This window comes from Drosophila nasuta, chromosome 3 (assembly GCF_023558535.2).
Source record: "Drosophila nasuta strain 15112-1781.00 chromosome 3, ASM2355853v1, whole genome shotgun sequence".
Taxonomy (NCBI): Eukaryota; Metazoa; Arthropoda; class Insecta; order Diptera; family Drosophilidae; genus Drosophila; species Drosophila nasuta.
The window spans coordinates 19,753,233-19,767,796 of record NC_083457.1 but is presented as its reverse complement, the minus strand read 5'-3'; the positions used below and the strand labels follow the sequence as shown (position 1 = coordinate 19,767,796).

The 14,564-nt window shown below is 36.5% G+C and overlaps 1 protein-coding gene across 1 annotated transcript in view; it reads right to left on the bottom strand.

Annotated features, from left to right (window-relative positions):
• LOC132788376 (metabotropic glutamate receptor 2) overlaps positions 1–14,564 on the bottom strand; it is a 62,403-nt gene that overhangs the window by 24,195 nt on the left and 23,644 nt on the right. The window contains 1 exon segment of the mRNA XM_060795797.1: positions 516–1,755. Coding sequence (XP_060651780.1) covers positions 516–1,569 — 1,054 coding nt within the window. The 5' untranslated portion in view covers positions 1,570–1,755.

Sequence of the window (14,564 nt, the reverse complement as noted above, 5' to 3'; positions counted from 1 at the left end):
CAATTTAACTAATTGATACATAATTGCGTAAAACGACTTTAAATTATTTAATCTGTCCTTATTACATTTTTAAAATAAATTTGCCTGGCCACAAATGTTTGATATCCAATAATTCATTGTTTATTTTTCGATAATACATAAATAACGAGGGATGAGCAGAGTATAAATATTAGTTTAATTTCTATATTGCAATTCATTTAATTATGTATGGGGTATGGTTTTCGTGATGTTTTTTATTTAGATAAATATTCCCTTTTATGTAAATTCGATGATACAACAAAGGGAACTCTGTAAATTCAAATTCACTTGAATTTTATTTGGCTTTAATTTCATTTACATCAATTAACTTAATGTCAGCTTCTTTTTTACAACATTAATTTTTAAATGACAACCGCATTTTTTTTCTCTAAAAGTTCTTTCAACGGATGTGGCTTCCCATTGTACTTTGTGGCTCTTACACAACTTATCAGCAACGGAAACCCACACAGTTGAGATGTTGTCTGTTGCAGACTTACCTTTTATGAAATCAACGGCCATTTCCAGGCCATACGAGTCCTTGTCGCAGTCATCGAGGATGTGGGCGCCCAGCGTAATGTTCGGCAGCAAATCCATCTCATTGATGCGATCGATAGTGTAGAGCATGGCTTCGAGGGCTTGGATGCCACCCTGTGGCATAATGGGACCACACGTGATGCTGTCTTCGCGGGAATGGACCATCATCAGGCCGCCCAGGATAACATCGCCCTCGACAATCGCCTCTCGCTTGACGGGCCAGTGTCGTTGCGGTTGCGTTGGATAGAGACGATCCTGCAGAAAGTCTACTGAGTCGGGCAGTGAGCGTAGATACTTGCCACTCAGCTCGGAGATCAACGGGACCATCACGTTATTCACATTGTTGCCATGGGGCGTCACATGACGTCCGCGATGTCGACCGGAGCGTGGCGAAGCGCCCGATGGCAGTTCGATGTTGGCATAGCGTTGATAGTTTTCCAAATCGAAGTTGCCATAGTCAAAGTTTTCGGTACTCTGTTGTTGTTCTGCCTCATCGTTGACATAATCAGGCGAGGGTGGCAGTGGGAGTGGGAGAGGTGTTGACCAATGACGCCAATGTGAGTGCTTGCCCAGCTGCTGTTGTCGCTGCTCCAACTCCAAGGCCTTGTAATGACTTTGTCTGTGAATCCGAGCACGATGATGAGACAGATGCTGGCGGTGTTGATGCTGTTGTTGCTGCTGATGCTGGTGTTGGTGTTGGTGATGTTGGTGATGTTGATGTTTCTGCTGATGATGGCGATACCTCGCGGCTATGGAGTTATCAAACTGTTCAAGTGGAAGCAGCAACTGCTCATCCTGCTTTTGTCCGTTCTCCTGTTGCTGCTGCTTCTCCCTCTCCTTCTCCTTCTGCTCCGACTGTTGCTCGTCGTCATTTATCCACTTTTCGCGAATATCTCCAATTACCGCATTCTCAACACTGGCAGCTATCGTTGGTTCGCCAAAGACCACAAGCACAACAATGATGAGCAGAGAAACACAAATATGCAGAGGCAACTGGTTGGAGCATGCTAATTTCATTGTTGCACCAAACTTTTAATTGAAGTGTTTTTTGTGATTTATTTCAGTTTTGCTAGTTTACGAGCATTTGATATTGTTGTTGTTCTTGGATATGCAAAGTTGTCGTTTAACTGGTTCCATTTTTAAATTGCAGTCACAGTTTGTTTGTTTCTGATATGCACACATATTTTACCGGGAACACTTTATCTAAAATTAATTGATTTTGTGGATTTGTTTGTTGAAATTTTGCTGTTTTTGCGCTACATTTATTTTATACCCGCTGCCCATAGGGCAAAAGGGTATTATAAATTTTGTGCTAAAACTTTATATTAACTATGTACATATATTCAATATGTCGTTATACCAAAAATTCATTTCGGCGAATGTCAGTATATTTTAGTGTTTTGGTATATTTTGCATATTCGGTATTTTTTACCGTGTTATCACAAGAAGTTCAATTATTATTTTATCATTGTAATATATATACCATAAATAATTTAAATATATATTTTAGTATTTTTAGTATATTTTACTATTTGCCAGTATATTATATATTATATTAGGCATATTGCAAAGATATTTCCGCATTGTTTTATTTATATTCATTTTTATTTAGTATATTTTCGGTATTTTAATTCGGTATATTTTTAAGGTAATAATTTAAAGGTGTTATTGAAGGTAGTTAGCTGGTTATCTCGACTGTTGCGGTTTCTTAATTATTTATATATTTTAATGCATTTAAGCATTTATTTGACCTTTTATTTAAATGACTGTAATTTATTGCTGCATTGTCATTGCGGGTTACTGGCATTGTCATTGCCCGCTTTGATCGCGCTGCAACCGAACTCTAATGTAATACCAGTCTTAATAAAGTCCCAAGTCGCTGTAGCCTAGCTTATAAATGTCAGACGCACAAAGCCTTGCTACGGCTGAGAGCTTTGGAAAAATAGCTAGCAGCAACTTTAGCATAACAATCATTGCCCAGAATTTGCCCAGCGGTAAATTAAATTTTGCATAAAATTTATGCACGAAGGCAAAGCGCAAAACGGAAGTGCAGAAATCCTTTGCAGGCGACCCCATGCCGCAGGACAGGGACATAATATTACATAAAGAAAAAAAAGTGTAGCATACAACCAGGCTGGCAGTGGTAATTAATCAAATTGTTGGCGGCATAATGAGCTTGTTGGCTTGTCGGCGCACCTTACAGGGAAAGAGAGTGAGAATGGTGGAGAAAGAGGGAAAGAGACATTGACTGAGTCTTCAACTACAGCACTGACTAATCAACGGGCGCATTAACGCCGCTTTAGAGGCATCGTCGGTTCAGCTCGGTCTGCATTTCGAGTTTACAAAATTACTTATCATCAGCATAATCAGGAGCATTATCAAGCTGTAGATGAGAGTGGAAGGTGAGGCCAAAAGAGAGAGCAGGGGTCGAACCTTGATGTCACTGGGTGGGTTGCAGCCACAGCTGCAGTTGAAGCCGAAGCTGAAGCAGCTGTGCCGTCGGCTTTGGGTCGCATCTAATAATGAGATTGCGTTAAACAAATGGTGCCTTCCTTTTATTGCCCTTAATAGACACCGGAGGCTGCTTACACGCTCGTAATTTATTTTGATTACATTTGTCGCCTCTGCTTCTCTCTCTGTCTCTCTGTCTCTACATCTCACTCGTCGCCATCGATTTGGATTTGGGTATTTAAGTTTGAGCAAGGTATTTGCTCAAGTTTACCAAGTTTTGGTTTGAATGAATTGATTCATTAATAAAATTAATCCAATCCTGTCGCAGTCAAGGTTAATACTCATAACTGAGCGATAAAACAAGACTCGTCAGACTCGTCCTTTCTATGCATACAAATAAATGATTTATGAAAATCGAGTATACGCAGTGTATGTGTGCATTCGATGTCTTATCTTGGCTTATGCTTAGTTTATGCTTCTCATTTCTTCGGTGTAAATGGCGAGACTGTCTCTGACACTAGCCTCAGACTTGTCATTCCCGTTTGTCCTCCCCATTCATTGTCTTATTTTGCATTTTGTTGTGGGGCGGCTTTGATTTGATTGAGCAGTTCGCTCGCTTGCCATGTCCACGTCCCTCCTTTTGTGCTTATTTGAATTTCCCCGACTGGCATTCACATTGAAATATGTACGTATTGAAATGATGGTGAATTCAAATGCGACTGCGAATGCGAATGCCAATGCCTGGATTTTAAGATAATTTGTGAGTGCCGAGGACAACTTTGAATGTGGCCAATTTGTTTGTGTATCGCATGGCTACATTTCATTTTTTTGTTGTTGTACTTCGTGATGCTTCTGTTTTTTGTGCTCGCTATTTCCACAAATTGATTTTTATCGATAGCATCCAAAGTTGCATAAATTGGCACTTGAAGCGTGGGCGTTAAGCCGGCATAAGGTCAAACACTCGATACGCGATGGCCGCTTAAAAGCCAATATTGCTTTATATACAAGAATACTCGTATTGCACACGATATATATATATTGAATATATACATGAAATAACACTTGGTGTGCTGATAAGTAGGCTGTGCAAAAAAGATGTGCAAAGCCCGTAATTTATGCATTTCAATTTAGCCCCGAGGGACAATCAGAGTGGATTGTTGTGCCAGGCATTAAATTCAAAATTGAATATACACGCGTATAATAAAGTCGAACTTATAGCAGCAAACTGATAAGTAGCTGCTTCTGCTGCTGCTGATTGTGTGTGTCAAACGAATATTTGAATATTGTAAATGTCACGCAATTAACTTGACTTTTTGCATAATGAAAGCCAGCGATATAATTGCCAAAGGAAACTTGAATTCGAATTCGAAGTCGAGATCTGTTTGTATTTGAGTATTGGCAATCAGAAACTTTTGCCACTTGCCACTTTAAACTTCTCAGTGCTGGAATTTTATTTTTTTTTGGGAGACAGCTCTTCATATTTCACTGACAGCCGTGTAAAGTATGCCCAACAAATTGTAACATTTACATAAATGCCAACAGCCTAACAGCAACAATAACATCAACGGAATGAGCGCATAAAGAAATTTAAAAATTCACATCAAATAACATTCAATCATACTTTTCCCGCACATACACACACACACACACACTTGACACACGCACAATTACAATGCGACACCTGGGCAACGTCAACGAAACGTCCTGCAGCTAATGGCTTGACAGCATCCAGGTTGGAAAATTCACCTCAGCCTCAGTCTCAGTCTCAGCCTCAGATTATGCGATGTCTTCAATTTGCTACGCGGCGGAGCAAAAAATTAATAGCAACACATGTAAAAATGCCAAAATGCTGAGCACAAAAGTATGCTGCTCCCAAAAATATGAATAACTTTGACAGCTGTACCTAGAACGTATTCAAAGCTCAGATGCAAATGTGCGACCCCCACGAACTTCTGCTTTTACTTTTACCTCCTCCTCTTACCTGTCTACGTCAGTAACAAATGTCTGCGAGTGTGTGATAAATTTCGTTGACACTGTGCGTGGGCAACGCTTTGGCAACGGGGTGAAACGGATCGGCAAAGACGGAAGATGGAATCAACCGGAGGCTAGCAGTTGCTCTCAAAGTGTCTCCGGCATATCTACGTACTTAAGCGAGGATGTAGCTGTCAGGTAATCAACAGCAGCGACAGCGTCAGAGACTGCGACTGCGAATTCGACTGTGACTGCGACATGTTCATTTCAAATTCAAAACAATTTGACAGTTGCACACAAATTTTTAATTTGATTAGCTGTGACAAACAGAATCGTAGTATGAGATCTAGTACTACATTAAATTTGAATTCAGATCTAAGGAAAGTAGAAAGTACTTCAGTATGGCTCAGAACACTTTCTTGTATTTCCTAATTACATTAGAATAAAAAAAAAACATCTAAATAAAACACATATCTAGTAAGCAAACTTCGCAGGTTACATTCTATCATAGTAATTCAATTAAATTTAAATTAAATCTAAATTGTAAGTACTTTAACAACACCTAGTACATTTTGTGAATACTTGCTTAAAACAGTATTTAGAATATATATGTAAAACATATATGCTTCAGCGAGTATCATTGCATTAAATTAAAGTAATAAATTTGAATTTTTATTGATGAGAAATAGAAAAAAGTTCAATAAGTTATAAAATAAGTTGAACTTAATAACAAATATATATCTTATACATCTTATCTTATATAAACATGTTTGAGTTGCGTTACATTTATAATTCGATCTTTAATGTATTGATATTTCCCGTAACTCAATAAAAAGCTGCGTCCCTTTTTCCAATTCTTTAACAAAGTTTTTTGTAAAATATCATTTAAATCTTAATTTCTCATTTAAATCTTAATTAAAGAGAAATGGTATGATACTATTTATTAATAGTAAATTAAAAAAATGTATAATATATATTATTTTGAAGCCGATATTGAAGGTGTTACTATTTCTACAAGCTATTTAAAGAAGTTGCGTTGCGTCAAACACGTCTGTTTGTTTCTCATTATGCAAATAGCGAAATTCTTGGAATCCAAAACTCTTTAATTACTTTGAATTTATCGAAAAATCTAGCTTCATAGCACTGTCATTACTTGTCCAGCTGCAAATAATTGTCGATTTCATTACGCGAAACATATTAATGACCATGGATGGCATGCCGAAAGCCATAAAAGTCATTTTAATAAAGGTCAACAAACGTAAATACGTTAGGAAAAACAATTTCACTTTCATTTCCGGTCGGTCCCAGGCGATGTAAAAACTTTTCGTGCCAGAGCAAAACTTTTGCTCATCCTTTCGGCGCGGGTGAAACGTACGAAACGTACTAGCAAATACATAAAAATATGCGCAAATAACAATAAAGCCTGCAAAATTATTGATATTGGGTGCATAAAAATTGCCAAAGAAATGTGGGCGTACTTCGACGCACGTGTCTCGTAGAGACTGACTATAGAAACAGGGACAGAAGTGAGGATAGAGACGAAGTTGGACTCCATCTTTGTCTGTGTCTGAGACTGAAGCTAAAGCTAAAGCTGAACTAAATAAATAACCCGTATACGGTTCGTATACATACGGATTTCATGCTTGCCCGAGGCCAACTAATATTAAAACAAATATGCTAGAGACAAAGTCCAGAGTCCGCAGTCTCCGAGTCAAATGAAACTTTGCCACCAAATACTTTAAGGCAAAGTTTATTAGCTGCCAAAATACCTGAGATTTGTGGGCCAACCAGACTAAATATAGGTGAACATCTTCTACTCAATATTACGACCCGCATCGCATCGCATCGCAAGTTATGTGCTCAACCAAAAATACAAAATGGGAGGATTGTAATTGGTTTCGTGTGTTTAACGCTTTTCGCCTTAGGGCCATAAAATGCGGCTAATAATCCCGTCTAGGCACGCAGCTCAAACAACAGGTTTTCTTCTCTTTCTTATTGTTTGCACCGCACACATAAGCATATATATATATATATATATACTATACATATAAATGTGTGTTTGACGGCAAAGCAAATGTGAATAGGGTTTGCACACAAACTTCTTAAGACCATTGAGGTCTGAGGTGAATCTTAAAGTTATCCATGCGCAGCGATGCGCAAATTTTCGTTAACTAAAAAGTTTTGGTTAAGCAACTTTTAAACATTATTACGTGTAATGGCAGCAAAGGATTGCAAACTTTATTCTAATTATATATTAAACCGAATGGCTTGTAAAAGGGAAATTGAATTTAATTTTAACCATATCACAGGAAACAATTCTGGGCCATAACAAAGAAAAGTGTAATATTAATTGAGAATAGTTTGTCTCCTGGCACATTCCTTTTAGGTAACATAGAATGAAAGCCAGTGACAGGAAACTAATTGATGGCAATATGTCTAATGTGAGACAAAATGGAATAAACGAAACAATAAAAAGCAATCAATGCTTTTTATGGGAAAATAATCAAATACAAATGAATGAGGAAGTGCCGCAATATGCGAATCAGAAACAGTCAAAGTGCAGCTGCGGAAGTGCCATATAAATGCGTAGTTATTGCACACAGACACACACACGGAGAGAGAGAGAGAGAAAGAGAGAGACACTTATACACACAGCCACAGGCACATTCATCATACATATTTTGTTTAACACATGTAGACACGTGCCGTAGAGAACACAAAGCGAGTGGGAACAGGGAACGAGGAACAGGGAAGAGAAACGAAAGCAAAGCAACTGACAGGAAATCGACAGGCACTGCCATGTAGCAATTTAACAGCAAATTGTTTTCTTTCACATGACAGCTGCAGGCAGAGACTGAACTCAATCAAATGTCAGTGTAGCATAGTGAAGCATATGTCATCGCTAGCTAGCAGACGGTGACTTCGAGTGATTGGTCAACATTGTGGTATAAAATTAAAAATACGCGCTTCACACATCTTTTCAATAACCGTCTTCAAGGAATGAGAATTAAATGCTTTAAATTATTTGTCATTCTTGAGCTGTTTTTGTCAACCAGCTTCCATTGAAGAATTTCGACAATGTAATTGATATAAGGCAAACTTAAAGCACACAACACACACTTGGTGTTATTTGACAAAATACTCCACACAAAACTAAAGTGGCAAAAGAGCAAAAACGTTGCAGCATTTCACTTTGTTGAAATATGAGACATTTTCATAATTAAATTCTGCACGCCAAATAAACGCATTAACTTAACAAAGTTACAAGTAACCAAAAACTCAGACGTAAAGTGAAAATTTTCATAATTAATTTTTGGTGGGCTCCAAGTTGTTGGGTTCGCTTTGGGCCCCCGGTTCAGAAGTGCGTTCGCTAGACACTTCGCTTTCCTTTGGCTTCACAAACGCTTTTTGTTGCCATGTTTGCGTGCAATTTGTCCAGTTTTCGGCACGTCAATTTGGGCGGCTGTTTACCCAACGCCAACAACATGAAAAGCCTCACACCTGAACAACTAAAGACCTGAAAAAAAAAACAACGAAAACAACCAAAAATAGACAAACGTGATGGCCACACACTTTCAGCTAGCATTGTGGTCGACCGCGCCTAACAAGCGTCCAACAGGCCAACAAGTCCGAAAACGACAGCGAGTGTTGCACACAAATAGAAAGAGCGGCTACTAAATTATTGAGACCACTGGCAAATGGGCAGAGAGTTCGCTATCAGTTGGCAACACCAGAAAATGCCAGAGTTTCTATGTTGAATTTGATGTTGAGTTGGGGCCAAATAACAAATAGTTGGCATTTTTGCATAGAATACTTTTGTGCGCATTTGGCATGCATTACAAAAGGAATTGGTATGAAGTTGGGTTGTTGTGTGGACTCTTATGCTCTGTGTGTGTCCACTAACTATGCATACAACATTCGCCCATTTGGCTAATTGAATTCCTAAGCTGCGTAGCTTAATGCGAGTATTTATAGTTATTCAACCCAAATAGCTGGCTTACAAATTCAAAACCCTTGTAATTATTATTGGTCAGCATTTCTATTTAACGTTCTTTGCTCTTCAGGAATTTGGCTAAAATAAATACAAGTTAATTAAATCAACATATGTGTGTGTGGTTAAATTTGAGGTAGTTACAAGCATTCTGCACACATCAACTTGAAGTGAATATCGACTTGGTAAATTGTTTTAGATACGCATCATAATTGCTTTTGATAGGCAAACAACACATTTCAATAATAGTGCACATTTAATTGAATTGTTTTACTAAAAGTGTAGTTGTTTAAATTCGAAGTAATGCATAAATTTGCTTTTACTTACATCCGTATTAATAAATGGTCGAATAAATCATGAAATCAGTTGTAAGTTACTTCTAATATTACGTATACGTCGCAGCTGACTTCTTAGACTTTGATAATAATTTATGTAAATCATTTAGGATGATTAAACCATGTTCTTTGACCATTGTCACAAATGAATTCATATTTGTTATTTTATTTAATTGTCTCTCAATAAAAGATTTGTAATATTATGTTACGTATACGTCACAATAAATTTTATAGCCTTAGACAATATTACATGTAAATCAGTTAGATTCATTAAACTATAACCAGGTCCAAAATAAATTGTTATATGTTATGTTCTTCAATCATTTCGCATTGAAATATTTCTAATATTACGTATACGTCGGAGCTAGGTTCATTGCTATACATATTATGATAAGAAATTGCATATAAATTTACTAATTAGACTAACTCATCCTCAAGTCATTTATCTTGCATTACAACGCTTCTAATATTACGTATACGTCGTAGCTGACTTTATTGATAACATGCTAAGTACATATTAAGTAAAGCAATTGGATTATTTGGAATATTAATATACTTATATTACTACATCTCAAACTCATCCTCAACTCCATCATCTTGTATTGAAACATTTCTCATATTACGTATACGTCACAAATAAATGTATAGCCTTAGATAATTTGTTAGTGGATTGTAAATGGATGTATATATTATACAATCAAGCTATTTTATAAGCTTCGCATATTATTGAAATTATATTTTAGTCAATTATCTTGCGCTGAAACATTTCAAATATTACGTATACGTCACAACTAAATTTATAGCCTTAGATAATTTGTTAGTGGATTGTCAATAGATTGAAATGAATATTTTACTAGGCTTGCATATTAATTAAATTATAATAATTTAGTCAATCATTTCGCATTGATAGATTTCTTATATAACGTATACGTCGTAGTTAACTTCATTGCTTTTCAAAATTACTAATTTGACTACATATTTATTTAATTATGAATAAACTCATCCTCAAGTCATTTATCTTGCATTAAAACATTTGTAATATTACGTATACGTCGTCGCTTACATATTATGTAAAGCAATTGGATTATTTGAATTAGAAACTTATTTATGACTTATTTATCAATAAGACAATCAATATAATTATGAATAAACTCATCCTTAAGTCAATCATTTTGCATTGAAACATTTCTAATATTACGTAGATGTCACAATTTCGAACACAAATTTTCTTATTTTACTACATACTACTCAACAATGAATAAACTCATCCTCATACGCAGCAACTAACTTCATAGCTTAAGCTAACAAATCAATTGGACTGCTTATAATACAATCAATTAACGTAAGGATCCGACTTGCTTTAGTCGTAAAGCATTTCCATCCGCATTGCAAAGTGATTGTAAATCAGTGCCGAACCTTAAATTGAGCTATTCGTTAATCTAGCAGTAAATTCAAGTTGCTAACATCACCTGCTCCCAGAGATTTTCACTCAAATCACTCAACTGGCAACAGAACAGCATCAGAAACTTTGCAAAAACTGAATGACTGACTGGCTGGGAAAAGGCTTCCATGAGTATTTACTACCACAGCCGTCAATCTTGCCTGCACAATTTCATTTGTGCATTCGTGTAAGGCTATAAGCAATTTTTCTTTTGACAAGTCGACAACAGCCGCTGTGCTCTCCCGCTTATCAGTGCCTGTTCACACTTCTGATTTTTTATGTTTTTTGCGGGATTTTGTGCACTCTCGTCGAGTAGAGTCGTTTCCAGTGGGAGGGCGGTTGGTTCAAAGCTAAACAGCACAGCAGCTGTGGCACACAAACACACACACACACAAACACAGTTTTGCACAAAACGTTGTGCATGGCGCTGTAAATAATCTATTTCATGTTTGCTTGCCACTTGCCACCTGCCACCTAACCAGAAGTGCGAAACTCGCAAATTCAATGTTTGCGACTGGCTTCCTAACTTAGTATTAGCTATAGCTATACTATATACTATATGCTCTATTGATACTATATGTATCAGTACCACGAACAGCAGTAGCAGCAGCAGCAGCCTGTTTGGTGCCACTTTCGCTGCTGGTGTGACAAATTATTATGGTATTTTGGCTCTGTAATCAAATGTGCATAGATGTAAGCACATACACAGTTGCCAGCCAACATTATTGACAGAATTGTCCGTGTCCCTGGTGGCATTCACAACATGAATCTGGTTGTGGCACCCAAAATACTTGACCAACAACTGCTGTCCCCATTTTCGATGGCCATTTTACATTTCTCCTCCCTTTTCCTCTATCGCTGGTTTAGCATGGCAAATATATGAGCGTTCGAGCTTTTCACTTTGCAGTGACAAATTCGGATGTTGAGGTTGCGAGATTTATATTCTGTGCCAAACCTAATTCTAGTTTCACATGTGTAAATCAAACCAGGTTTTTTTTTCTGACCTCTTCAATGATCCGAGTTGAGCTTAGTATTTACTTTACACTTCCCGTAATCCGATACGGAAATGAATAAATTGCAATCAAGCATCTAAATATAAATTTTAGATGGAAGCATATCCGTTTTGGCAAATTTCTCGAATTTTTTTTACTTCCCTTTTATTTATTCACTTGTAAGATTTATCAACTACAACTCAGCTACACTTATTGTTCTCAATGGGCTTATTAAGCTTCTTTTTTGAAATAAATTTATAATGAAATTGTGAAATAATCCAGTGTTAAGTCCTTTCAAAAAACTGTAAAATTTCTCGCACTTGTAAATTGCAAAATAAATGTTTTGCATCTGTAATTTTATTGCCTCCGCTTTTCAGCAATTTTGTATCAGTATATTTCAACGGTTTTTATTTATGGCTGCTGCCTTCAAATTTAGTTATTTGTATTTACCCTTATTTTTTTGAGAAATATGTGTTCCATACCATATTTTCTGTTGTGCAAATTTTGAATTTAATCTCACTCTTCGCTATGCCTTATCACACTTTACGGATTTGTGCGTTTAGCAAACATTTACCAAAAGCCAGATCTAAGCAATTTATGACATTTTTGTAAATCTGTCTGCAGTAAAACAAAAGCTGCAGCCATGTAAATCAACTAGAAGTTATTATTTTCCTATGCAAATTGCAACTTGTAGAGATAAAACATGTGGTTTTACTCAAAATAGTGTGTAAAGCTTGTTAACACACAACTGTTGAACAAGTTCCTGCAGCAGGAATTAAATCATTCTCTTCAGTTTCAGTGCAGTTGGCAGTGTATGTTCGTGTAAAAAATTAACCGTAACATGTGCGCTGATTCTAGACAGTTAACATAACTCAACAGCACCTGGCTAATTTTATGGTTCTCAACATGGAACAAAGTGCCCATAAACTAAAAGTCACGTACTGCAGGCTCAAGCGTAGTCCTTTAAAGACGAAGACGAAGGACAGCATAAAAACACTGTTTACAGTTGCTGCGCGGTTCACTGACCAGCCTGAATGCAACCGGAAACGGAAACAGTTGCAGAATGTTTGTGTAGGAAATCTAAACAAAAACAGTTCAATCTGGCATTCTTTTAATTTTTTTAGATTTAGTATAAACAACTTTACTTTTATTAGAGCTCGCATTTGGAAACAGTTACTTAGAAAACAAAAAGAGTCCGTTATTCAACTAAAAAGCTAAACATAAACTAGCAATATTTAAATATTCGTGAAGTAGAATTAAAGTTGAAAATACTTGACATTTAAAACAAAGTATCTTTAATATGAAAAAACCTTATTAGAAGTACGTAAATAAAAGAAAACGAATAAATATTAATAAATGTAAATAAAAATGGGAAGAAATAAAACATTAATATATATATAAATAAATAAACAAAAAAAAAAAAAAGTGCTTAATCTAATAAACAAACAAATATGCAATTATGAAATAAATAGATTATTTTAATGATTTTAAAGAAGAGGTAAGTTAGTCAATAAATGAAAATATGAAAAAATATATAAATTTATATAGATTTGTTTCTCCTCATATACATATGCATCTCTTTAAGTAAACTTGTTTACGGACACTTTTCTTCATCTTCAAAAAGCATTTTAATAATAATAATAAAAAGTTTGAATATCCCCCCCTAAGAGTAATCGATTGGTTTTATTTGCTTCGCGCCGTTTTTGTAAATCTTATTCACAAATCATAAAATATATTCCAGTATAAACTGGAATAAACTCGAATAATAAGCATTTCACAGCTTACGCGCCCCAACTTAGCTCAGCTCAACCGAACTGAACTCAACTTAAGTGCAATCCGCCGGAAACCTGAAAGCATGCCACAATGACCGACCGCAAAAGCATTCGACTGACTGCAGGAATTGAGAGTGAGTGTGAGTCAGTCGTGCTCGCATTGTGCCATGTATCAATGGCCATAAATTTTTGAAGAGGCCCCTAGCGGCTTCTGTAATTGCGTCGGCTATGGCAGGACATGACCATGGGGCGCACGAGGCGTATGAGGAATATGGGGTCGCGCCTTCTCGCTCTCGCTCCATGTGCCAAACTCATCCCACAGCGGAAGCAGATGAAATTAGGTGCAAAGTGTTGGCGCCGGAAAATGTTGGAAATAATAAAATGTTATGCGACTCTAAGTGTGTTTTTGTATTTTGTATGTTTTGGCAGACGGCATAAATTTTACACGGCAAAGCAAGACAAAAACGGGGGGGGGGAAATGAATGGCACGTAAATGCCATATTTACTTTTTACGATAACAATATAATACTCTCTCTTGTACTTGTTCCTTTCGGCAAGATCGTAAATAATTAGTGCTGCTTTTTGTTAGTCATTTGACATAAAAAACGTATTCAGCAAGCGACAAGATATGTTACATCGTGTCAACTTTTTAACGCTTTGTGTCAAATTTTAAATAATAAAATAAAATTAAGTTTATCGCCGCTCTCGTATGAGAACTTTGCTCGTTTCGTGTCAAGTGGTTATGTTAAACCAGACTAACTAGGAGATTGTTGAGGGTCGTTAAATTGTTTGTTCTTTGCGCTGTAATTTATAATTTAAAGAAATTCATTTTTATTGCTCAAGGCGCGTTTAACCAAAATTTCATTTCGCTTTCTTTTACTGCAAATTGAAGATGCGGGCAACAAATGTAGAATGGCCATTTAAACCAAACAGGCAAACTTTTACAGCACAGAGTTGAAACTTTTTAATGCCTCTCTCATTTCGGAGCGCTTTAGAAAATTAGTTTTCAATCGCCTTCACGCACAGCAAGAAAGGACAATGCCAAATACTCGTAATTGT